This window comes from Aquarana catesbeiana, linkage group LG07, assembly GCF_042186555.1.
Source record: "Aquarana catesbeiana isolate 2022-GZ linkage group LG07, ASM4218655v1, whole genome shotgun sequence".
Lineage (NCBI taxonomy): Eukaryota > Metazoa > Chordata > Amphibia > Anura > Ranidae > Aquarana > Aquarana catesbeiana.
In genome coordinates, this window is record NC_133330.1 from 23,899,752 (window position 1) to 23,926,967 (window position 27,216).

General features: G+C 45.4%; 1 protein-coding gene across 2 annotated transcripts; it reads left to right on the forward strand.

Annotated features, from left to right (window-relative positions):
• Positions 1 to 629: 629 nt before the first annotated feature.
• Positions 630 to 25,878, forward strand: ZXDC (ZXD family zinc finger C). Of its 2 annotated transcripts, none has more exons than XM_073591780.1 (10): positions 630 to 1,580; positions 5,828 to 5,980; positions 9,294 to 9,372; positions 9,671 to 9,801; positions 12,306 to 12,470; positions 15,234 to 15,907; positions 18,185 to 18,269; positions 19,694 to 19,845; positions 21,047 to 21,148; positions 21,243 to 25,878. In XM_073591780.1, the coding sequence occupies exons 1-10, from the start codon at positions 683 to 685 to the stop codon at positions 21,327 to 21,329; spliced, it is 2,526 nt and encodes an 841-aa protein (XP_073447881.1). In that variant the 5' UTR covers positions 630 to 682; the 3' UTR covers positions 21,330 to 25,878. The 2 variants fall into 2 exon arrangements, with proteins under 2 accessions (XP_073447881.1, XP_073447882.1); XM_073591781.1 differs by having other exon boundaries at positions 18,188 to 18,269.
• Positions 25,879 to 27,216: the final 1,338 nt, after the last annotated feature.

The following is a 27,216-nucleotide window of genomic DNA, read 5'->3' on the forward strand; positions in this document are numbered from 1 at the left end:
AGGCTCTCTGGGGACCCTGATGTAAGAGGGGGCCTTTCTGGGGACCCTGATGTAAGTGGGGCTCTCTGGGGACCCTAATGTAAGTGGGGGGCTCTCTGGGGACCCTGATGTAAGTGGGGGCTCTCTGGGGACCCTGATGTAAGAGGGAGGCTCTCTGGGGACCCTGATGTAAGAGGGGGGCCTTTCTGGGGACCCTGATGTAAGTGGGGCTCTCTGGGGACCCTGATGTAAGTGGGGGGCTCTCTGGGGACCCTGATGTAAGTGGGGGCTCTCTGGGGACCCTGATGTAAGTGGGGGCTCTCTGGGGACCCTGATGTAAGTGGGGGGCTCTCTGGGGATACACACGTATATTACTGTATATACATGTGTATACCCATCCAAGCGTATAACTTTATTTACTACGCTGCTATGGGCTTTAGCCCCAGATCTTTTGTAGACCTAGCAACGCCCCTGCCCATAACAATCAATCAGCTTCCACTTCTCGTTCTTTTAGCCCCGCCCTGTCTTTTTTGCCGATTGGTTGCCATGGGAAACCCCCTCAGCCCTCAGAGAAATAGTCCCGGCGGCCCGTCGCCTAGCAACGGCGGATGGGTCTGAATCAACCTGCCGCCTGACCGCTTCCCCCCTCCCTCCCCTCCTCCCTTCTCCCTCCGCGCGCACTTGATGCTACAGGGACACCAAGATGGAAATCCAGGGGCCGTCAGCGGGGCAGCGGCACCAAGATGGCGGCCCGGGGCTCCTCGTCCCCTGCGACGGGGCGGAAGACGGTGAGGAGGAGGCCGCCGCCCCTGCCCCGCACCCCGTCTACATGGTGGTCAGCCTCGGCGGCGGGGAGGCCCCCCGGCCCAGCCCGGCTCCGGAGCAAGGGCTGCCGGGCTTCGTCACCGTCCGGCTAGAGAACGGCGTGCTGAGCCTGGAGAACTGCGAGGCCCCCGGGACTAGGCCGCAGCCCCGGGTTGGCAGTAGCAGCGCGCCGGCCACCCCCCACCAGAGCTGGGCCGGGGGGGAGGAGGAAGAAGAGGAGGAGGAGCCGTGCGGGAGCGGCCCGGGGCCCCAGAGCGGCTTCCCCGACCCCCTGGAGGACGTGGACATGGTGCTGAAGGACGAGCAGGTGGCGGGCTTCCTGGTGGAGGATATCGGGGAGCTGCAGGTGAATCTGGGGGAGGCCCTGGACCTGGCCAGGAAGGGGGTCCTCCTGGTCTTCCGCTGCCCCGAGCCCGGCTGTGCCAAGGCCTTCGACCGCAAGCAGCAGCTCAAGGTCCACCTGCTGAGCCACACCGAGGAGCGCAGACCCTACAAGTGCCAGGTGGACGACTGCGGCTGGTCCTTCACCACCCTCTACAAGCTGAAGAGACACCTCCAATCCCACGACAAGCGGAGACCCTTCCCCTGCCAGGCCCCCGGCTGCGGCAAGAGCTTCACCACCGTCTACAACCTCAAAGCCCACCTCAAGGCCCACGAGCAGGAGAACCTCTTCCGATGCGAGGCCTGCGGAGAGGCCTTCCCCACCGCCACCAAGCTGGGAGCCCACCGAAGGACTCACTTCGAGCCAGAGAGGCCCTACAAGTGCGAATTCGAGGGTACGTGGTGTTGGGACACCCGCTGTGAGGATTGTCAGACTTCTGAGGGTGTAGGAACCCCACCGTTAAAGATTTCCTGGTTTCAGAGGGTGTAGGAACTCCACCATTAAAGGTTTTCTGGTTTCAGAGGGTGTAGGAACCCCACCGTTAAAGGTTTTCTGGTTTCAGAGGGTGTAGGTACCCCACCGTTAAAGGTTTTCTGGTTTCAGAGGGTGTAGGAACCCCACCGTTAAAGGTTTCCTGGTTTTAGAGGGTGTAGGAACCCTACCTTTAAAGGTTTCCTGGTCTCAGAGGGTGTAGGAACCCGACCGTTAACGGTTTCCTGGTTTCAGAGGGTGTAGGAACCCCACCGTTAAAGGTTTCCTGGTTTCAGAGGGTGTAGGAACCCCACCGTTAAAGGTTTCCTGGTTTCAGAGGGTGTAGGAACCCCACCGTTAAAGGTTTCCTGGTTTCAGAGGGTGTAGGAACCCCACCGTTAAAGGTTTCCTGGTTTCAGAGGGTGTAGGAACCCCACCGTTAAAGGTTTCCTGGTTTCAGAGGGTGTAGGAACCCCACCGTTAAAGGTTTCCTGGTTTCAGAGGGTGTAGGAACCTCTCCATAAAGGTTTCCTGGCCTCTGAGGGTGTAGGAACCCTGCCATAAATGTTGCTGGCTTTCTTGGAGCTGTAGGAACCCAGCCGTACATGCTTCATGACTTCTGGAGGTATACCATCACCAAAGACACTACCTTGCTTTGGGGGGGGTGTGAGAACCCCATCTTAAACCTTGCTGGCTTCCATGGAGGTGTATTAACCCCACTGTAAACACTGCTTGTCTTTTGGAAGTATACCATCCCCACCTGGCTTCTCGCAGTGTAAGAACCCTGCCAAAGATGCTGCCCCTGTCGGGGGGGGGGGGGGGGAGTAGAAACCCTGACAGAAACGTTGCTTTCTTCCATGGAAGTGTAGGAACCCTGCTGTACATGCTACATGTCTTCTGGGGGTATATTGTCCCACCATAGATGTTGCCTAGCTTCTTGCAATGTAGGAATTCCACCAAAGAGGCTACCTAGCTCGGGGGGGGGCATGCCATAGACATTGTTTGGCTACCATGGAGGTGTAGGAACTCAGCCATAGACGCTGCATGTCTTCTGGGGGTATACCGTCCCCACCACGGATCTTGCCTGGCATTCTATGGTGTAGAAACCTCACCTAAGACACTGCCTGGCTTCCAGGGTTGGGGGGGGGGGGGTATAGGAACCCTGCCATAAATGTTGCTGCCTTCCATGGAGGTGTTGGAACCCCGCTGTAGGCACTGCATGTCTTGTGGGGGTATACTGTCCCCAACATAGATGTTGCCTGGCTTCCCAGGTTGTAGCAACCCCACCAAAGACACTGCCTGGCTTCCAGGGGGAGGAGGGGGTGTAGGAACCCTTCTGTAGACCTTGCTTGGCTTCCATAGAATTGTAGGAAGCTCACCATAAATGTGCTTCCATGGAGGGGTAAGAGCCTTTCTGTAAACACTGCATGGCTTCTGGGGTGTATAGCATCCACACCATAGATGTTGCCTAGTTTTTTGGGGTGTAAAAACTCCACAATAGAGACTTCCAGGGGTGTAGGTACCCTGCCATAGACTCTGCCTGGCTTCTGGGGTTGTAGATACTCCGCCATAGACCCGGCCTGGCTTCCAGGGGTGTAGGAACCCCACCATGAAGTTTGCCTGGCTTTTGTGTAGGAGCCATGCCATAAAAGTTGCCTGACTTCCAGGGGTGTCAATTGCCAGGGAAAGGGGGATGGAGGGGTGTAGGAACACTTTCATAAAGATTGCCTGGCTTTTGGGAGTGTGGTAAGCCCACCATAGACACTGTTGTAGGAACCCTGCAAAAGAAACTGCCTGGCTTCCCGGGGTGTAGGAACCCTGCCATAGACATTGCCTGGCTTCCGGGAGGTGTAGTGACCCCAAAGTAAAGTTTGCTTGGCTTCCATGAAGGTGCCATTAATGTTGCCTAGGAAAAGGGTGTGTGCGACCCCCCCCCCCCCCCCCCCCGCCATACAGATTGCCTGGCTTCTAAAAGTGAAGGAACCCCGTGTTAAGGATTACCTGGTATCAATGAAAATGTAGCAACCCTGCCATAAATGTCTGGGTTTCCATGGAGGTGTTGTAACACTGCCATAAACTTTGCTTGGTTTTCATGGGGGTGTAGGAACCCTACCATCAGCTTGCTTGCCTTCTTCGGCTATAGGAACCCCACCCTAAGGTTTGCCTGGCTTCCATGGAGGTGTAGGAATCCTGGCATAAATATTGCGTGGCTTCCATGAAGGTTTAAGAACCCTGCCATATACGCTGCCTGGCTTCCATGGAGGTTTAGAAACCCCTCTAAAAACCTTGCTTGGCTTCCAGGGTGTGTAGAAACCCCATCATAAACCTTGCTTGGCTTCCCGGGGTGTAGAAACCCTACCACACAATAGGGTTTGCCTAGATTCCATGGGGGTGTAGGAACCCCAGCATAACTGTTGCCTGGCTTTTGGGGTTGTAGGAACCCTGCCATAAGGATTGCCTGGTTGCCCAGGGGTTTGGTGGCCACGTTAGAATGTCATGCAGAATCCATGGTTAACTATTTTCATTTAGGACACCAGCATTGCATAGAGCAGATCAGATGGATCCTGTTCAGCTGAGCTGTACAATCAGAGGATCTGTATTTACTTTCTCAGTGGAGCAGAGTGTATCCTCCGGAACAAGGCCGGGCAGATCTGGTGACCTGATCAGCCAATACAATGGAATATGGCAACAATGTTTTAGTATAAAGTAAGGCCCCTCAGCCAATCAGAGGAAGCTTTGCATTCATTGACACAATACAAAGCTGCTTGTGAATGGCTGAGCACCGCTCAACCTGACTCCCTTTTGTTCAGGGTGTGAGATGGGAAGCCTCTGTCCCACAGATGGAACCTAGCACTGCAACTGAAGCTACATACAGTTCATGCAGCGCTAAAAGCCAGTGCAGCATTTAGTGAAGCAAATAGTTTGTTTGGATCAAATTGATTAGAGCGAAATGACAGAAAACGTGGAGCTCAGCTTTAACAAAGGTTCTACTATGATTCTCAATAAGTGGGGGGGGGGGGGATTGATTTATTCAATGGCGGCTGGTGCTCAATATTTTGGGGGCAAACCAACTTGTCCCCCTCACTCACGGGAGATGGACGGGAATGCCGCGATCGGAGGCCTTACCGTAAGGCGGCAGATGGGATGCGGGAAGAGATGAACTTGCCGAGGGAAGAGCCGGGGCTTCTCCTGCTGGCCAAACAGGAAGTGGGTGCTAAGTCTGGATTGTCCGGGAGTCCTAAGACTCCCTGGCCAATTGGGTCTCAGGACCTGCTTCCTGATTGACCGGAAGGAGAATCGGGAAGACTATAGCGAAAATTTGCTGTTGTCACACAACTGGGTGGGCTCAAGGCCCAGTGCTTTGCATCCTGTGCCCACCTTTTTATGTAGCCAATTAGAGCCTCAGGCTCTAATCATGTGCTTAAAAAAAAAAAAAAACCATGCATCTGGCGCCCTGCATGTATATTAGGCGGCCGGGCGCATGGATTAGGGGGGCAGCGCCCTGTAGAGATGAGCCGCCACTGAATTCCTTTTAGGCAACTTCAACATAAATGGTGTGGTTGTACCATAAATAAAGTATAAACAGTGGAGTAATGAGAATGATGTCCGCACACAGACCGAATCGTCTTCTGTTTCAAATATTAGCCAATATGTCTTTTTTGCTCAGTACTTTTAGGGCCTTTTCACACCACTGCATTGCACTAACACTCGCCACTTGGGCTGCTGTGATGTGGTGATATTCATTCTTAATGGCCGACCAACTAATCTGACAGATGTGCTTTTCAGTGCAATGCACTAACTACTGGTATATTGACAGAAATTCCACCTTTTTTTTTTTTTTTGTTTTTTTTTTTTACATTGGCTTCTCATCCATTATAAATCGGGGTGCCTTCACACACTGACACATGGCCTAACTTGCATCAATGCAGCACAGAGTAGTGAAAGGGCCCTTATTGACCGAGAGCAAGTATCTATATCTAGGAAGTCTGAGCAAAGTTACATGTTTCTTGAAAACATTTTAAAGTACTAAAGTCAGAGCATCGCCTTTTACAACCAGATGGTATTTGCGGAATGAGAAGGCTCTAGTGGTGGCCTTTTCTTAGTTGTAACTATTTTTACAATTTGTACAAATGCAGTAAAATAAACAAAACCTTTTTTGTTTTCCTATAGGTTGTGACAAGACGTTTATTACAGTGACTGCCTTGTTCTCCCATCACAGAGCTCATGTCCGGGAACAGGAACAGTTTGTTTGCTCTTTTCCTGGCTGCAACAAGCAGTATGATAAAGCCTGCCGCCTGAAGATCCACCTACGGAGCCACACAGGTCAGTGTTCCAAGTAGCTGTAGTTCTGCAGAGAGCTCAGTAAGGTTCCTTTCACATTGTAGCCGCTCCGCGTTAGCGGCACTTTTCAGCCTCTAGCCGGGGGGCTTTTAACCCCCGCTAGCAGCCGAAGAAAGCATTATAAGCGCCCGTGTTGTGGGGCTGCCAATGTGCTTTGCAGGTGCTTCAGCAGCGCTGCCCAATAATTTCAATGGGCAGGGCGTTTTGGGAGCGCTGTATACACTGCTTCCAAACCGCCCCAAAGATGCTGCTTGCACGACTTCAATATGTACCGCAAGTGCACCGCCCCACCGCGGTTTTCAGGCGTTAGAGGCTATTTCTAGCACTAAAATGCCTGAAAACAGCTTCAGTGTGAAAGCAGCCTAATGCCTGTACACAGGGTCGGATTTTCCGATGGAAAATGTGTGATAGGACCTTGTTGTCGGAGATTCTGACCGTGTGTAGGCTCCATCACACATTTTCTATAGGAATTTCCGACACACAAAGTTTGAGAGCAGGCTGTAAAATTTTCCGACAACAAAATCCGTTGTCGGAAATTCCGATTGTGTGTACACAAATCTGACGCACAAAGTGTCACGCATGCTCAGAATAAATAAAGAGATGAAAGCTATTGGCCACTGCCCCGTTTATAGTCCCGACGTACGTGTTTTACGTCACCGCGTTCAGAACGATCGGATTTTCCAACAACTTTGTGTGACCGTGTGTATGCAAGACAAGTTTGAGCCAACATCTGTCGGAAAAAATCCATGGATTTTGTTGTCGGAATGTCCGAACAAAGTCCGACCGTGTGTACAGGGCATAAGAGGTGTCTGCACTGACAGGAGTTGGTGTATATCCAGGCAACCCAAATTTGGGATTTTATTTTACTTTCACTTTCTATGGTAAACAGGAAACCTAAGTTAATCTCCTTAATGGGAACACAGACAACAATAAAAAAACTTACAGGTGTTCCAATCCCTCTCCCCAGGAGTTTTTTTTTTTTTTTTTTTAAAGTGCCTTTAGTTATACTTTAATTCTTTATTGTAACCCCTGTGCCTGAGGGTAAAACAGATATTAATGCCTAAGCACAATTTTGCAACTTTGACATATGTTAGTGAAACTGTACATATCATCGCATCTACCATTTGTGTATCCAGGTGGAATTACGTTTTTTTTTTTTTCTTTTTTTGGGACAAGTTGGGCTTTTTGCAGGTCGTAAATGCTAACGGGTATCCCCTGATTTATTTTATTTATTTATCTATTTATTTTTCTACTTTTTATTATTATTATTATTATTATTATTATTATTGAAGAAAAACTGGCCCAAAATAGGAAGGAAAAAAAATGCACTTTTATAAAAATTTTGATCTATATTTCTTCCTATTACAATAAATTACCACCGAAGGACAAACCAAACAAAATTCTCCTGCTCCTGACAACCACAGCGATACCACGTGCATGTTAGTTGTTTGTAACCTTTTACCTTTTTTACCAAACCTGGATCTAGTTATTTTGTAATATTTTTTTTCTTTATTTTTTACACACTTTTGTTTATATCTTTCTTTCCTGCGAGAAGAGAAAGATATAATGTATCTTTCTCCTCATTCAGAAGAGTGAAGCCAGCCGTACATTGGGTAGAATTCTGAAATCATTTTCTTTCGAAAATTGAATTTTCGTTTGAATTTCGCACAATTGGAGGCCGCGGTAACAGCCGATTATTGTGCAGCCATCAAATTTAAGTGATCGGGCATGTTGGAAATTTTTTGAAAAACAAACTATTTTCTAATCAATGATTGGAGAATCGTGCGAGAAATATAATCGAAAAAGAAATTCACATGAGCTCAAGAAAAGAACATTTCACGGAAAGAAAAGAATATTCCCGGCAATAAAAATTATTTTCTTTAGCAACAAGAGCTGAAATTGAAGGCTTGGTTGGTCAATTTTCAAAATCCAATGGTCAGATCACAAAATAAATTAAATTTCTGATTTTCGAAAGGAAATTTGTTGGGGATTTGACCTTTTCTGAGGCCTGCATAAGTAAACACATGGGCGGGCTCACCGTGATCACTGATAGCCAATCGGAGGCTATCCTAGCGATCAGGTGACTCGAAACCGGGAGTCCTTGGTCCTGATTGTTGGTAAGAGACCTGGGGCTCTAGGTATGAGCTCAGTCTCTGTGCTGGGAGCGCACTGTGTGGCGTGCTACCAACACAAAGAGAAATGCTCATATATGAGACCCCATGGATAAACACCCACCTCCCTGAGGCTGTATAGATGTGTATGGTCAGTGGGAATGGGTTAAGACCTATAAGTTCTCCCAATAGTGGTTGTAGGATTTCACATCAGTCACTCAGCCATCCTGGTCAACAGCTGCTGAGATAAACCTACATACACATAAAAGTTGTCAATTGGTCAGACCTTACTGGTAGATTTGCAAAAAAAGATGTAAATGTGTGCAGGAACCTATAAGGACACAAAGGTTTCCCCTATGTGTAGATATGTAAGGGCACCACCTAGATCCTACCTTAGATCCTGTTACTGCCCCCCCCCCCCTTCCCATTTCTTGTTCTTCTCTTATATGGCACTCCTGGTCTCTTTTAATGGCTGCTTAATCTCCTCTGCTGGCCAGTCATCTGATAGAACAGTTCAACCCTTTGCAGATTAGGTTTAGTGAGCCCAGCATACAGCATGCCCATGGGGGGTATGGTTCATTGAACCCGAAAGTGACAAACAGAAGGCCAGCTAATCTTTACTAGATACAGATGGGGATTAAAGTGGAAGTCCATGCAAAATCTAAAATCCCTGCATCTATAGACACCAGGGATCTAACACTAACCTCTCTATCCCTGTAAAGAAAAGAGGAGTATACATACCTTTTTTGGAAGCCAATCTGACCCGCTCCGACCCGATCTCCAGCGCCGGAAGCTCTGCAGAGAACACAGAGGAAAACAGCTGTGAAATGAATGGGAACCCATAGAGTTCCTATGGGGCTTCCGTTGTCCTCCGTCTCCTCTGCACCCACCTACACAGAGAACCTGCGGCTGACAGCTCAGCGTGGGATCCGGTCAGATCGGCTTCCAAAAAGGTATGTATATTTTTTTCTTCACAGGGATAGAGAGGTTAGTGTTCAATCCCTGGTGTCTTTAGATGCGGGGATTTTAGATTGTGAATGGACTTCCACTTTAAGAGTTGCAGATTTGCAGAATAACCTCTACGCTTGTTTATATTAGACTGTTTAATAGATATCTAAAATGTGTCTCTCAGGGTGAGAGATCTTTGTTTCCTATGTAATCTGATTTCACTACTTACTTTACAGGTGAGAGACCTTTTATCTGTGACTTTGAAAGCTGCAGTGTCTCCTTCACAAGCATGTCAAAGCTGCTAAGGCATAAAAGGTATGAACTCTGTAATATCGTGTCTGTACATGGCTGGGTGCAATATGCAGTGTTAGTGTTTCCAGCTACTAAAAACATGACCAAGTCCTGGCGAGAGTCTTTTTTTTTTTTTTTTTTTTTGTGAGAGAGCCACTCAAATACATCAGTTTTTCCTGAATAACAAATATGTGCTGAATAGTTTTTTGCAGTAGCAGGATAATGTCAGAGTATAAACATGATGGATGTTTTCTGTGGGTGACATTCAGTCATTTTACTGGTTTTTTTTTTTTTTTTTTTGTTTTGTTTTTTTTTATTCAAGGAAACATGAAGATGACCGGCGGTACCCGTGTCCTGTAGAAGGCTGTGGGAAGTCGTTCACTAGAGCGGAGCACTTGAAAGGCCACAAGATTACTCACCTGGGCACTAAACCCTTTGAGTGCCCCGTGGATGGTAAGCCACTTCATTGCATTCATAGACGGGGTAAACTCTTCCTGTTCTGAGAAATATATATATATATATGTGTGTGTGTGTATATATATATATATATATATATATATATATATATATATATATATATATATATATATATATATATATATATATATATATATATATATATATATATATATATATATGTGTGTGTATGTTCAGGGGATAGATGGATATAGATACAGTGGGTATAGAAAAGAATCCCCGCCTGGAATGGGGAAAAATACCATCAAATTCTTGAGGAAAATCTGCAGCCCTCTGCCAGAAAGTTGTCAATGGGAAGAAGGTTTACCTTCCAACATGACAATGACCCAAAGCACACTGCAACAATGAGCACACAGTGGTTGAAGGAGAAAAAGGTGAATGTCCTTGCATGGCCTAGACTGAGACATGTCACGCTTGAAAATTGCACACGCTCGTGGAATGGCGTCAAACTTTTACCCTAAAAAATCTCCATAGGCGACGTTTAAAAAATTCTACAGGTTGCATATTTTGCAGTACAGAGGAGGTCTAGGGATAGAATTATTGCTCTCGCTCTACCGGTCGCTGCGATACCTCACATGTGGTTTGACCACCGTTTTCATATACAGGCGCTACTCGCGTATGCGTTTGCTTCTGCGCGCGAGCTCGTCGGCACGGGGGGGGTTTAAAAATTTTTATTTTTTTTTTTATTATTTATTTTACAATATTTTATTGATTTTTTTTTTTACACGGTTTAAAAAAAAAAAAAAAAAGGTGTCACTTTTATTCCTATTACAAGGAATGTAAACATCCCTTGTAATAGAAAAAAGCATGACAGGACCTCTTAAATATGAGATCTGGGGTCAAAAAGACATCAGATCTTATATTTACACTAAAATGCAATAAAAAAAAAAAAAAGTCATTTAGAAAAATGACATTTGAAAAAAATGTGCCTTTGAGAGGCGTGGGCGGAAGTGATGTTTTGACGTCGCTTCCGCCCAGCAGTGTCATGGAGACGAGTGAGCGCCATCTTGGCCTCACTCGTCTCCAGACACACCACAGGGAAGGACGCGATCGCCTCCGCCACTAGCGACGCTCCGGTAAGCGGCGGGAGGGCACCGGATCGCGGCGGGAGGGTGGGGCCCCTCTCCCGCCACCGATAAAAGTGATCTCGCGGCAAATCCGCTGCAGGGACCACTTTTATCTGAAAGCCGACCGCTGCACGAAAACGGGGATACCGGGGTTATGGCAGCTAGCTGCTGCCATAACAACGATATCCCCGTTCAAAGTTTGGACGTACATAGGCGTGCGGCGGTCCTTAAGTGGTTAAAAATTGTTCTAAAGGGTTCGTACATCATTACAGAAAAAGTGTAAATGTAAACTAATAGTGTACAATCTTCATCATCAACCCCGGGTAAAATTTCTATAAATCATTTATGAAAACATTTATAAATAGACCCCTAGATGTTTTTCCAGTGTTATAACCCATGTTCTCTTATAACTTAGTCCTGCTGCTATAGTTATCACCCTGATCTCTTTGAAGAGGAGCTCCAGTTTCTCCCTCGCCCCCCTCAAAAAAAATATTAAGTCAGCAATTATACCCCTTTTCGAGGTGTTTTAGCTCTAAAAATAGCATCTTAAAAACGCCTCTCCTACCTCCCCAGTGTGAAAACCCGAGTGCTTTCAAACTGGGGCAGTGCGCTTGCGGGACGGGAAAAAGTTCTGCAAGCAGCATCTTTTGTTCAGTGCGGGAGCGGTGTATACAGCGCTCCTACACCACTCCTGCCCATTAAAATGAATGGGCAGCGCTGCCAAAGCACTTCGGCAGCACCGCAACATGGGCGCTTTTAACCCTTTCTTTGGCCGCTAGCGGGGGTTTAAAAGCGGCCCGCTAGAGGTCAAAAAGCGCTGCTAAAACTAACGGTGCTTTTACCCCGAATGGACCCTACCCCAGTGTGAAAGTAGCCTTACAAATGCTGTAGCTGCTGTCTTTTAATATAAGGACACTTGTCTGTCCAGGAATCCTGCTTTGTCTTCACCTGAGCTGATTATTCAATCTGCTATCGCGTGCTGGCGACGCCATTTTAAATAAGTGAAACCGACAGTGAAGCGCACTGCGCTATGCATGGGTCACAGTCTTCTGGGACCTGTGAAGTGTTCCCAGAAGGCTGCAGGTGTTGGAGGGGTCGAACTGAGCCGGAAGTGGGAGCGGGTACCTGTTAAAAACCAGGTACCTGGTCCCCCCAAAAGCTGCCAAATGTGGCCCCGGAGGGGGGAGGCAGACAAGCTGAGCTTCCCCTTTTGGGTGGAGCTCGGCTTTAATATATGCCTGGACATTAGTACTGTGTATGGAGTCATACCCTGGATGTTTTATCAGAAGGTTGGTATTCTGAAATGGTGTTGGAGTTTCTTCATATTGCCAGTTTAGATGCAGATACAGCACTACACTAATCTCTCAGTATCGCTCATATTTGAGTAGACTTTTTCTTTGTCTTCATCCTCAGGTTGTGGAGCCAAGTTCTCTGCTCGTAGCAGTCTGTACATCCATTCAAAGAAGCACCTTCAGGATGTGGATGCCTCCAAGGCTCGATGTTCTGTGTCCAACTGCAGCAAGATATTCACATCCAGACAGAGCCTGAAGTCCCACATGGTTAAGCAGCACGGCCGAGGTGAGAACGGTCATCGGTGAGCCTCAAACAGGCTGGCAGATTATGATGAGGCCAAATTGTAAATGGAACTTTTTTTTTCTTTTATGCCTGCAATCCTATAACAAGCGGCACTTATCTAAATTAGCAAAATATTTAAAACTCAACATACACCTAACACAAAGTTTACACTATTATACCTGCATCACATTTCAATAGCAGCCTGGTTTGTGCTATGTCAGTATGAGTGTTCGCTCTCAGTTCCCCTGGAGCACAATATCACTTTAGGGATGCTGTAGATTAGTGAGAATATTTGCATTGCATCGGCAGGCTTTTGTTTGCTTCAAACAGGTTTTGTGCTCTTAAGTGGGAATGTAAAGCCTGCATGCTGCAGGTCAGGAGGAGGTCAAATGCAGGTCATATGCACATGTCCATAAATTCCTGTGGCAGCTTGACCTTTGTGACATTATGGACTTGCACTAAATTGTGGAAATGTGTTTTTGGAGTGCTGATGACTTCATACACACTGACTATGTTTGTCCACAGCTATCTATTGTGGTCATTAGACGTTCCCCTTGAAGTTGTAAACTTGGTCAAAAGCACCATAAGATTCAGTGCTGCTCTCTTTTTTTTTTTTTTTAAACTGATGCCATTGACACAGGCCATAGGTTTTACCCATAGTTTGCTTAAAGTGGTTGAAAACACCACTTTTACCTACAGGTAAGCCTACAATGAGGCTTACCTGTAGACCTATTCAGTTTCAGTATATGAGCTGCTGCCAACGTCATCGGCGCACTGAAGAAACAGACAGCTGGTGCCGTTTCTTCAGGAGTCGTGCCATGATCAGCAGCTCCCTCGTGCATGCGAACCCGGAAGTAAGTCTGGTGGAAGATATCCGCGCTGTACTCGGAGGGCCGACGCCAATTCAGGGCATCGTTTTAACGTAAGTATTTCATAATGAGCTGGTATGTGATGCATACTAGCTCATTATGCCTTTTTGTCTTGGAGCTTCTTTTTTGCCAGATTACAGGTGTTTTCTGCTTTTTACATTGGTGACCTTTTGACCTGTACAAAGTTGCGGCATAAAACACGCAACTTTTTGCCTGAAAATAAAACTCCTAGGTGTGAACAGAGCCTAAATGAAGAAAGACCGAAAATTTTGAAAAAAATAAATAAACTCCAATATGTTCTACTTTTGTTATAGAACATATCCAATAAAATCTAATTTCTTCATAAATTTAGGCCAAAATGTATTCTGCCACATGCCTTTGGATAAAAAGAAAATCACAGTAAGTGTATATTGATTGGTTTGTTTAAAAGTTCTAGATTATACAAACTATGATGTGTGTGTATATATATGTGTGTGTATCAGCGAGATTGCTGTTCATAGTACAGAGTTCTGCAACTCTGTGTGATTGGCCACAGTCGATCAGCTGACTGCCGCCAGAATCATTGGCTAAAACCAGCAGCCAAACCTGTGCTGTGACCATAGCATGAGTCTAGTGGGGGGGGGGGGCACAGAAGAAAACTGCAACATACAGGTACGTCGCCTGGAGCTGCCACCCGCTCACAGTACAACTACTATCCTATCTATATTGATAAAAGGAAAACAAAAAAAATTGTGCATAGGAAAAATAGGTGAGCAGCCAACACTCCACTAGACACAAAGTGAAAAACAAAATAAAAAAAACTTTAGTGTAGCGCTCAAATTAAAGAGAAAAATTGTGAATATGCAATACAAAACCATTGATATGTAAAACTGGAAGAAAATGGATAACATAACACATCACATTAGTCCATCTTGATTGGGTAAAACATGATGATGTGAATGAAACCAACAATGGTGAATAAATTGCAGTGATGAATCTTGAACAGTGCTTGATCATGGGGTGCAATCAAGGGAAGTAAGGTTGGCGCGCTTACTAGATAAGATGGACACGTACTATATAGAACATGGGTCAAACTGGCATGGTGAGGAAATCTCCTCAATGAAGTAATCCATAGATGGAAAGTAGACCTCAAGGAACAGGTGATCCCACTTCAGACAAACAAACTCCAAAATAAACAGCAGGTAAATCTCAGATGTTGGAGTATCCCATTGTATTGGACACGGAGGACAAATTAATTCACATAGTTTTACTCTGTACAATCTTTTTATTTAAAAAAAAAAAAAAGGGGTTCACACTTACAAGATATCAGATAAAAAAACAAGCTTGTTTCATAGGAAGCGTTTGCCACGAACAACGTCCGACGCGTTTCGTCCCACCAGACGACATATTGCCTGGTTGATCCTGCCAGTTCCCTTCTTCCCTAGTATAAAATTGACCACACCAACCATGGAAGTCGATCCATGCTGGCGTGGTCAGTTTAGGTCCTCCGGCATCCTGTTCAGAGATACATGCACGATGTGCTTGTATCTTCCATGGTCCGTTTAAAGCCACATCTCCTGCCCATCCCTTGCTACTACTGATTGAACTCGCAGAGCTTGGCTGGTGGGAAGTGATGCTCATTGGCAAACGTGATTTATGGCGTTTACGACGTGATGACCCCGATATTGATACGCCCATCTGCAGGTCCGTGAATTGCTCAGGAATGAAAAGCAAGGGCGTGACCTGCAGTTTTCAAATTGTGAAAGGGATATCTAGGCAAATTATCTTAAAATTACAAAGATTGATCTATTACATGTTTACATTTAGCTATTCAGTGTTGTACATCGTGTTACTTAACTTTATAACTACTTTTAAAGTGGTCTCCTGTGTTGCTGACCTGTGCACTCTTTCCTCACAGACCTGGAAGCCTCCAGCTCCCTCACCCCCAGCAGTGAACTCACAAGCTCAGGGCAAAGTGACCTCAGTAATCTGGACATCTCGTCTCTCTTCACCAATGTGTCCTCAAATGGTTCTGGAATCTCAGCTGACCTGACCCTTGTCAACTCTGGAATACTGACCATCGATGTATCTTCTGTGAGATCCACCCTGGGCGGCAGCCTGTCGACCAACAGTAACTCTTTGGTACATCCCGTTGACCCCTTGGTGCTGGTGTCCAACAGCGAGAACCACGGCAGTCTGGACAGCTCCCTCCTGCTTGGCGCAGCAGCCTCCATCCTCCAGCAGGGAAATCTGAACTTAGACGATGTACAGACTGTGAATGCAGAGGCACTGGGCTCCCTGGCTTCCTTATCTATGAGAAGCTCCAACCAGGATTTGCATGCGCTGACCTCCACTAATAGCCTGACTATAGATTCAGCTAGCCTGACGCCTTCCGTTAGCCTTGGGGCCAGCGGCTCAATTCCAGAATTGTTGACGCAGACCAAACCTGAGAGAAGCCTTCTTCACAGCTCGGAGGTTGTAGACCAGCAGGAAGGCAGTAAAGTTGTGACGCAGTTTGTGTTCCCCAGCCCTGCCGGCAGCTACAGCGCACAGAAGGAGGTGGATTTCATTGTGGCTGGAAATTCAGTATTGGTAAGAGTTTCTGTTCCCATGTTTTATAAAGTGGAGGTGTTTTAATAATTGCAAAGTCATATATATATATATATATATATATATATATATATATATATATATAATATATATGCTTGTGACTGCGACCTCAGCTGATCTTCTCATCCAGAGAGTAGTGTGCACATGAATAAAGCAGAATACTGCTCTCCCGACCAGCCCATATAACCTAGAGGTATGGAACGACCTCAGCCTAGTTGTCTCTGCCAAAAACCCCACCCCCACTGACGAGTTGCACCCTGCCCACCGGGGCTTACTCATAGGGTGGGAGCCTGCCCCAGGGGGCAGGGGCTGAGGCCTCCCCATACCTCTGTTACATGGGCTATTTGAGAGAGCGGCGTTCTTTCTTCATGTGCACAAATGCTTGTGATGTGCTTAAAGCTAAACCTTAGCCTTCCCCTCAGTCTTGCACAGTTGTACCGGCTCTTCTCCTTTACAGAAATTGCTTACTCTGATTTCACTGCACACTGTGAGCTTCTCACAATGTGCATTAGAAGCTGCAGCATGCCGGAAAGAGCCTGCCCCATTTCCTGGCTGGAGGAGACCCAGCGTCATCTAGCTTTGACAGGCCTGTTCATTCATTAGATTTCAGTTCTTGTAATCATGGAGCCTTGGTGTCACATGTGGGCGTTTTTCCTAGGCTGGTCTGCTGGTAAACACAGCCTGCCTAGGAACACCCACTATTCCAGACTGACACCCATCCATCAAGGCATTTTGATATTTGCATAACTCCTCCCAAGAGTAAGCCCACTCTTACATCATGGCTGAGGGCTCTTGAGAGGAGTACTGGGTCAGGATGCTGTGATGTTTTTAGGAAGCTATGTACAACCCCTGGCAAAAAGTATGGAATCACTACTCTTGGAAAAATGTTTATTCAATTGTTTGTGTACAAAAAAAAAAAAATGTGCCGGACTGGAGATGGTTAAAGTGGTTGTAAACCCTTACTATCCACTTTTTACTACAGGTAAGCCTATAATAAGGCTTGCCTGTAGCTACACGGGATATCTCCTAAACCTGCACGGTTTAGAAGATATCCCCTGTATCTACATGCGCATTGAAGCAATGGCACGGTTCGTGCCATTGCTTCATCTAGTGTGCCGTTACCGGCGGCTCCCACGCGCATGTGCGGGAGTGACGTCATCGCAGCTTCGGCCAATCGCATCACGGGAGCCCGCGATACCAGGAGATGTAACTCTGGGAGCAACGTCGCAGGCTGGAGCTGTGTACTGGGAACGCTGCGAAGGGCTTCAATCTAAGGTGAGTATTTAGTAGCTCATTATGCCTTTGTCTTGAAGGTTTTTTTTTTTGGGGGGGGGGGGGGGGGGGGGGGTTTACAACCACTTTATTTAGCATGTTGATGAGGGAGAGAAACTAGGGAAGGCAAAATATGAGCAGTTTAATCTTCAGCTTAAAGTAGTTGTTAAGCCATTTTCACATCTTGATACTATCAGCGCTGTGTCCCCCTGTGTGAGGTGAATTATTAAAAAGCCAATTATATCTCATTTCACAGCGCCTCTCGACGATCACGTGACCGACTGGCTCTCTCTTTTCCCCATCTGACAGCTGCGGTGGGCGGGGCTGAGATTTCCCCCACTAACGTCACTCAGGAGGGGAGGAGAAGAGGAGAGCGAGCGAGCCGACTGGTCACGTGATCGCTGAGAGGTGCTGTGAAATGAGGTATAATCAGCTTTTTTTTATTTTGTATAAATCACTCACACAGGGAAACACAGGATAAGGACACAGCGCTGATTGTATGACAATGTAAATGTTATTTGAGCAGCAGGAGTTGCGGGGGCACCGTCACAAGCTGACAGGCAGGGAGGGAGGAGAGGACAGAGGTCGATAGGGGGAGAGCCAGGCTGCGGATGACAGAGGCACGTAAACTGACCACGGTGTCGTGGCTCAGCAGCCATGATAAATTGTGGTCCGTTTACAAAGGGTTGGACAGAAACTGACGGGATCAGCCAGGTGTTTCAGGGGGCCAAATGACACAGCACAAGCCACTGTGCTGCATAACCTGCTATAAAGGAACAGGATTTTTTTTTTTTTTTTTAAGTTAACGCTTCAAGGTATAGATCCGTGATAAATGCTGGTCAGTGTTAGTGTGTGTAACAGCCTGGAGAAATTCGGTTCATCAAAAAAATGTGCTTAATTTTATTTTTGAGACTTTGAAGTTGTAAAACAGAAGTGCCATAGTCCTGGCAGGATATGGACTTCCTCTAAAACTTGTCCCTGTCTTAGCAGGAGAGTGGCGGATCGGCCAGGACAGACTACAGAGCCATTCAGCTGGTGAAGAGCAAAAAGAAAGGTGGCAGCAGCAGCTCAGGTGAGCAGAAATCTCATTATAAAGGAAGTTCTCCGAGTTCTCTGAATATACATTAGTTAATTTTTTCTGTTAAATCAGGAAAAAATGAAGCTTAGATTTTTTATTTTTATTTTTTTCCTTTTGAAGACAAGCTCTGCTTCTGGTCATGTGATCTATGCCATAGGAACATAGGGGACTAAGATTCATGCAGTGGTGTCCTGCCTACTGAACAATCTGATAATGTCATTCTTTCAGGACACTTTGGGGTTGATTCACTAAAACTGGAGATTGCAAAATCTGATGCAACCCTGCATAGAAACCAATCAGCTTCCTTTTTTTTTTTTTTTTGTCAAAGTTGACTTTGAACAAGCTGAAGGTAGAAGCCGATTGTCTACCATGCACAGCTGTACCAGATTCTGAGTGCTCCAGTTTTAGTAACTCTCCCTCTTTGAATTGGCAGAGACCACATGTGCAACACTTTTTTTGTATTGGTCACATGACTAGGAGGTGGATTTTACAAAATTCAATTTATTTATTTTTAAAGCCCTCTGGTTGGTCAGACCTGTAGCTCTGCAATCGGATAGGCTTTTGCTCTTTGCTATCTAGATATATCTCTAGATAGCAAAGAGCAAAAGCCAGTGGGTTCTTCGGATCACTGCTGCCACACAGAGAAAAAAAGGGTCCTTCACTGCTGCGTGCTGGTAGGACAGGCTTTTCCACTCAGGCTGTGGCTTATGACTTGGCACACCCTTTCGGTTTGATGCACCGGGAATGTATTTAGCTGTTAATTGAGGCTTTAAAAGAAGTGTGGGTTGTGTTTTTGTTTTTTTTACATGCTACCTAGGTGGATGCAGCATTGCAGCATCCGACACCACCACACCCCAAGCCCCCCACTCCTCCCCCCCCCGCACTAGGACTATGAACCACCGATCGCTCGGTTCTCAGTGAGAGAGCTGGTGACTGTCATGTTCTGCCCCCCTGTGCTCACTGGAGTGCTGGGCTGTGGAGGGGGGCGGCCGGATCAGCCTCTCAGTGGATCCCGACCATATGGCCACGATCTTTCCTGAACCTGGACCGACTCTGTGACGTCGGCCAACAGCGGGCTTCACCCTCTGCTGAGAAGGGGTCACAGGAGTGCAGAACTCACTGCACTTCTGTGATCCACAGGAAAAGTACAGCCAAATTGACTGTACTTCTTCTTTTAATAGAAAAATACAATTAGAATACAATTTTTTTTATTAGAAATGTGCCCACAGTTTAAAAAACAGGGGATGATGTACCTCCAACTGGCTTAACACTTCTATTTCGGTTCACTGCTTCTGTCTTTTTTGCCTGTTTGCCAGTGTTGGCAGCCACATTGTTTAATGGACAGTTATTGCATGCACCCTTTTTCTGTTTTAACTGATTTAACATCTAATGTAAATGTTTTGTGTGTAACTTTTTAGGCACTTCACCTACTCAGAAGAAAAATAAAAGTACAAAACAAGTGTCTCCGGCTGGTAACCGGATAGGGAACAGTGTTGTTATGCCAAATGGTGGCCTGACGTTACGGGACCCAGCCACAGGGGCTCAATATGTACAGATCCAGCTGCTGCAGGTGAGATCTCACTTACTGCAATTTGTACCAACACGGTGCAGGCGGCTCTGCATGCTTTATTGTCATGGCCTTGTTACAACTTTGTATAGGAGTTTTTTTTTTTTAAACCCAGAATACAGAATGGCACACAAAAAACAGGAAAAGTCGGGACCGACTTAGAACATCTAGAAAAGCAGCGATACACGTACCAAATCTTGTAAACAGCAGCCATGTGCATAGACAGAAACACCCAAGTAGCACAAATTTTCTAGTTAGAGCAAAAGTATACAATACTGTGTGTCCAATGTTTCTTTAAGCTTTGAATGGTAATACGAGAGAACCCTTAGAGGGGAAGTGAGGGGACAAGTCTTACAATACAGACATACAATACAGATTAACCTCCAATTTCGGCGGCAAATGGAAGTCATAGGTCAACTAACAAGTTATAGAGAAGGGATGTACACACACACACACACACACACACACCTTTCTTTTGGTGATATTTGTTTTTTTTAATTTTTTGCACTGTATACGAAAAAAGACTGACAATTTTGCAAAAAGAAACTTTCAGCTATAAAACATCCAATGACAAAAACAAAACAAAAAAAACAAACAAATTACTTCATAAGTTTAGACCAATATGTATTCTACTACATATTTTTGGTAAAAGAAAAACCCAATAAGCGTTTGCATAAAAGTTATAACGTCTACAAACTATGGGATATATACTGGAATTTTTTATTTTTATTTTTTTAATAGTAGTAATAGCGACGATCAGCGACTTTTAGCGTGACTGCGATATTACGGCGGACACTCTGACACTTTGTGGGAATTATTGACACTAATACAGTGATCAGTGCCAAAAATCTACATATATACAAATCTACATAATCCTATATATATATATATAAACCGAGAACGGCCTCCTTATAGCAGGCAGCAACTAGTTAATTACTGCCAAAAGATTAAAGAAAAGTAATTGAGTACAGTGTTGCATGAGTATTTGTCATTCAAAGTGTGACAGCACAGAAATCTGAAATTGGCCCGGGCAGGATTGGGGTGAAAATGTCCAGTATTGAACTGGGTAATGTGCACCTCTTACTATGCAGAAGTACAACACTTTCCTTTTTATAGATATAAACATTTGACGTTGGGCAGGAAAAATACTACGCAGACATGCAAGTAATGGAGCTATAATGTACAATGTCTTCCTTGTCTGTAGGACGATCCTTCCGGGGACAGCGATCTGCCTTTCCAGCTGAGCGCTCAGTCTCCAGCAGCGCATGCTCAGCTCACAGTCGATCTACCAGTGCACATCCTGCAGGTATCATGCTTTCTGTCACCAAAGCATTTTTTGGCCCTGTAAACAATAATTAGCCATTTTTTAAACATGTTTTTATTTCTTGTTTTTGTCCTAGGAGCCTCACGCCTCCACCGAGGATGACGCCGCCTCAGACAGTTCACAATTTACAGGAAGCACAATAAACCTGCAGGACCTCGAGTAAACAGTGGACCCCCTCCCCCATCCATAGGATACAAGGAAGTGTCAATACAGTGCTGCAATCACAGCTTCCTCCTCCGTTCACCCCCCCCCCCCCCCCTCAACCATAGGAGTATTCTGGAGCAGAGAGAACTGCGACCCCCCCCATCTGTCTGTGGAAAGTGATCACTTTGCACTATGTATTCTTTCTACTTTTACACGGCAGTGCACAAAAAGCTGCTTTCCGCTATGGTGTCTGCTGAATCCCCTGAGGATTTGGTTTATCAGTATAGGATTTTCTACATATTCTTTCCCAGAAAACTGGAGAAGCTTCTTTTGGAGTGGAGTATTCTGTGGTCGGCACAAAGGACAATTATCCTGAAATGTCAGTATGAATGATATGAGAGTGTGCATTCCTTGCTGGGCAGACTGATAGACCTCAATCTAGAGAGCCTCATCTCCACAGTCCAAAGGTCACCTTTTACCAACAAAAAAAAAAAAAACTGCCTGTGCAGATGAGGGGTCCCAGCAGATAAAAACAAAATTGCAGCGTTGACCAAAGTTAAATAATGGCCTTGATATAGGTATAGGCCATTTACGTACCTTTTGAAGCCAAATTGAAAAACTCCCAGGATGTTGCTAAGTGAGGCCTTGTTGTTACTGCTCACCTTTACCATCTCAGGCGTGAACGTTTCTCTTTGATGCTGAGCTTGGAGGTTTGGAGCTATTGTGGCTGAGGGGAGAGAAGACATGTTTTGAATTGACTGGAGGTGTTTTAGCATCAAGGCGGGAAGGGATGATGCCACCTGTGGGAGTTTTTTAGTCAGGCTTTAGGAGGAATGCAAATTACCTGTAGAGTGTTCTTCAACTTTGGTAAAAAGCTGCACTGTTGTAGATTTTTTTTTTTTTTTTTTTAAATCTACATGTGCCTCTTCTCTGCATAGGCAGACATCTGAGCAGAGCAGGTGGATGACAGGTCTGTGTCCGATCAGTTTATGTAAAGCAGACATGGACAAGCCCCACTTTGCTCTAAGGGCATCCAGGGGGGGGTAAACTGACCGCTGTTCCTTTTTAGCTCACATTCACATTGGGCTGATTTGACATGTCAAATCGCATGCCAAATCAGAGCCTATTGCCGGCAATGGCGCCGCACCAATTTACAAAAGTAGTTCCTGCGCTCTTTTGGCAGCGATTTCAATAGACCTCTGTGCATGAACCCGCACAGATGTCTGTCAAATCGCCCCCAAACTCGCAATGAAAGGCGGGTTTGAAGTCGTCCGAGTCCCTCAGTGTGAACCTAGGCTTACACCCGGCTGCCTCTGATCCGACCTCCTGATCGGTCCTGGTGGTAGGCAGGTGTAAATACTTAGACACAAGCCTATTTACACCTGCTAGTCCATACGAGCGCATTTACCTTCCACTCAGGTCCGCCATGATCTACTCACGTCTCCATTGGACGTGATTGGATCACAGGCCCTAAGGTGAATGAACCCCTTAAAAGCCTGTAAGTGGAATGACCCAATATGGCTATCCTTGTAGAAAAAGGATTACAAAGTTGTAAAAGCATGAAAAATCTAAAAGTGTGCAATCAAAACATTTGTGCTTTAGTTGAGGAGGGGAAGGCGCAAGGCCTTATGCACAAGGTATTGCTGGATTTTTCTGCCATGTATATTTGCATATTGCATTCAGCGTAAATGCATTCTACTGACCAGAATATTCATTTATTCTCGATGTTTGTTAAAATAATTTATGCTCATTTAATCATAAAGAAAAACAAACCCAGGTTTGTTTTTTAATGCCCCTGAAGCCTTTTTGCAAATATGCGCATAAGCTCCCATATTTCCATGGCCACATTAAATAACATGCAGCTGCATGCATTGGGTATAAAAGAAATACATGACAGATGCTTTTTTTTTTTTTTTTTAACCATGAGGTTAATAAAAAGAGTCTGTTACTTTCTGGGTCCTTGTTACAGATTTTCCTCTCACTTCCTGTCTGATAAAACTTGTCACCAAGACTGAAATTCTTCCTAATGAAGCTCTTGAAAGCAGTAAAAGTCCAGCAGATATTTTACCTTTTTCCCCACTCAATCTGAAACAAAAATGGTACAACCTGAGCCCATTGCCATCAATAAAATGACTGAGGCCACTTTCACACTGGATCGCTTCAAAACTGCCAGTAAAACACTTATGCAGTGCTGGTTTTTCTTTTTTTTGTGACTCAAAAACTGCACCAAAAACACTTAGCGGGGGCCGTTTTTGATGTGTTTTCCATTCATTTCAATGGGGAGGATTTTTTAACTTCCCAAACATGTTCCAAAAATGTTGCAAGCAAGATTTTTTTTTTTTTTACACTGCAACGGAAGCGCAACTCCCCAGTGTGAACATTCATAGATTTTAAAAGGAAGCATTTTTCTTGAGCTTTTCAGGCGCCTTTTCCTTTTTTTTTTTTTTTTTTTTTTTTTTTTTTTGTGCTTAAAAAAACTCGAGTGTGAAAGCATCCTTAATCTGATGATCTAAAAAAAAAAACAAAACTGAAAAGCAGGATACTGCTTAAAGCCGAACTGCAACCTGCAAATGTATTAAAAAGTAACTTTAAATGCAATATGTAAGGTCCATGAATTGAACTTGCAGCCTTCTGTAATCATGTGTAAAGTAGTCAGACTGGGAGAGAGACAGGCAACATTTGGGGCCAGTCTGGTGCGCTGCCAGGAGTGAGCAGAGAGAAGACCTTATCAGCTCATTTCTGCTCCTTTGCTGTCCAGTTGCGGGTGGGGGTAGGGAGGTGAATAAGCTGTGTTGCTTAAAGTGTTACTAAACCCACAACAGTAAAATCAGTCTGTATATGCAGTAAAGCATGCTTATTATACTCACTGTGGAACTTAGGGTGTCAATCCTCTGCATTGTGTAAAAAGGCTGTTTGATCCTGTATGATTCCCCCCCCCCCCCTGCACTTTCTATCTGGGGAAAGCCAGCTAACACACAGGCAGGGTAGCCAACCTGCACATGTTCAGTTGTGTCTTTAATGTTGGAGAGAACAGTTCCTTGTTCTCAGAGCTAGCCAGGTCACATGATATTGACATCACACATGTGGGCGTGGGTACAGGCAACAGTAGAAATCTCCTACCTGCACACACAGCATTGGACAAACTCTGAAGTTTATCACGTAATCGTGGTATACAGATCAGCCAAAAGGGAATAAAGTGGCAGTATTTTAACATCAAAAAAAGATTTATAAGTTGTGAGCACTGTGGGTGGGCATATTACTGGGTTTAGTAACACTTTAAATCTGACCTCGGGCCTTCCCTTCCATCCTGCACGGGTGTACCGGCTCCTCTCCTGGACTGAATGCATGCAAAGGCAGCCTGCCTAGGATTGTCCACTCCTCCAGACTGACGCCAACCAATCAAGGCATTTTAATGTTTGCATAACTCCTCCCACAAGCTAGCAGACTGCATGCATTAGGACTGAGGGCCCCTGGGAGGAGTTCTGAGGCTGTGATGTATTCAGGAAGCCTTGCACAACTCCTCCCACCAGCTATGATATGTCTGCATTGCGTAGAGAAGCAGAGAGACCCAGTGGTGAGGTGACAAACTAAAATTAGGTATATAATGGAAAAGTTTTATTTAAACATTTTATCATATTATGGGGAAAAGCAGGAACCACGGGAGAGTTTCAGCTTTAAATTAAAGTGATTGTAAATGCTATTTGTTAAAAAAAAAAAAGAACAATGTTATACTTACTTGCTTTGTGCAATGGAGCGGAACCTCCTCTTCTTGGGTCCTCTCAGTGCTCCACTGAGTGCCGCCATAGAAAGAGCCTGGAGCGCCAATGGGGCACCCCAGAAGAGGAGGATCAGGGCTACTCTGTGCAAAATGATTGCACAGAGCAGGTGAGTATAACATGTTAAAAAAAGAGGGTTTACAACTCCTTTTAAGGTAAAAAAAATGTTTAGACTTTATAACTACTTTAAGAAGGAAAAAAAAGTCTCCAACTCCCTCACATCGGTGCGGTGTGACCAGAGCCCTGTGGTGACCAGCAAGGAATGCATGTTTATAGATTTCATCTGACTTGTCCTCTCACTTCAGCCTGTGATTGTAAGGTGACTGGCTGTATACGTGGCTTCCGTTGACAGGATTTCCGTCATTCTTGCAGCATTCGTTCTCTTTTTCTTACATTGGAAATCCCTTCATTGATGGTGAACCTACCTCTGGAATACAAAGCGGTCAGCTGTGAATCGGATGAGTTGGCATCCCATCCCACATTAACGATCGGATCCTTTTCTAGCAGACTGCGGACGTTGCTGACTTGAGCATCCGCTGCTCTACACCTTAAATTATATTGGATTTTATTTGTGTATATGGCAGAACTGTGATCCTTTTTTTTTTTTTTTTTTTTTTTTTTTTTAAATGTACAAAGTTGTACAAATGAATATTTATATACTGTACTCCTGGTAGACTGCCGAGCGTATGTCTTATTCTTTGTTTTTCCCCATTCTGGTTGTTTGTTTTTTTGTTTTGTTTTTTAATGGGTGAAGTTTGGTGGATGCGGAAGGTATTAAACTTTTTTGCTTTAGCGCTTGTTTTTATGTAATGAGAAAAGTTCAAGCTGAACCCCGGCCTTCCCTTCAGTCTTGCACACTATGAGCTTCTCACAATGTGGATTAGGCCTCATGCATACATGGCTTCAAGTGATTGTAAAGTCTCATGGTTATTTACCATTCTATGCATTAAGGTAAAAAACCTTCTATGCTGCAGCACCCCCCCCCCCCCCCCTTTTTTCTTAACCGAACCCATCCATTCCAGCAATGTGGACGAGCCCAGCAGCTCCAGTCGCTGTCTCGTGTCCTCATTGGATAGATTGATAGCAGCGGGAGCCATTGACTCCCGCTGCTGTCAATCAAATCCAATGACACAGGAGCAGGGGGTGGGCCCGAGTCCTGCTGTCTGTGTCAATGGAAAATGCGGCTCTCTGTGGGGGCACCAGATGAAGGGAAGGAGCGCAGGCGGGGCGCCCCAGAAGAGGAGGATAGAGGCTGCTCTGTGCAAAACCCTTGCACAGAGCAGGTAAGTACAACATGTTTGTTATTTTTATTTTAAAAACTTCGAGCCTTTACAACCTCTTTAAAGCGGTATTTAACCACCTGCCGCCAAATCTCATATCTGTATGTCATTTGGCTTCAAGTGGTTGCACTGCAGCCGCAAGCATAACCCCGGTATCATTGTTTAGAGTCAACTCTCTTATAATAACAATCGAAGTGGCTAAGAAGCCACTCATTTGTTATTACAAGCAGAGGAAGGCGACTTCCCTCTTCCCTTTCTGCCACTCGCCTGGGCCCTCCCATCCCACCTGAAGACCCGTGCACGTCCGCCGGCTGGCCGAAGCCCTGAAGAAAGCCGGAATCGGCTTTGATCAGGTCTCGGATGTAGTAATGCGGAAGCCATGTCATGACATCACTTCCAGGTTACTGGAGTTTTAAAGTGTTAACCCCCCAAAAATTACAGATTCTCGTCCCTTAAAGCAGATTAATCACTTTAATGGCTCCAGTTTTAAAAAAACGAAAGCACTCAAAAACGTCAGTCTTGGTGTTATGAATGCTTTTTAAGTGTAAAGGAGGGATTTGGGGTCCTATAGACCCCCGATCTCTCCATAAAGAGTACCTGCCACTGCCTGTTACTGTCACATGGATGTTTACATTCCTTGTGACAGCAATAAAAGTCATAAAAAAAATTAAAGCAACGACGTATAAAATAAATTAATGAAAAAAAAATTTAACATGCCCCGTATGCTAGCGTGAAAAACGAACGTGTGTGTCGGTCCCGAACGTACTCAAACTGTGATTGTATCACACGTGCGGTATACCCCTGAACATGAGATCATGGGCAGTAATTCTAGCACCAGACCACCTCTGTA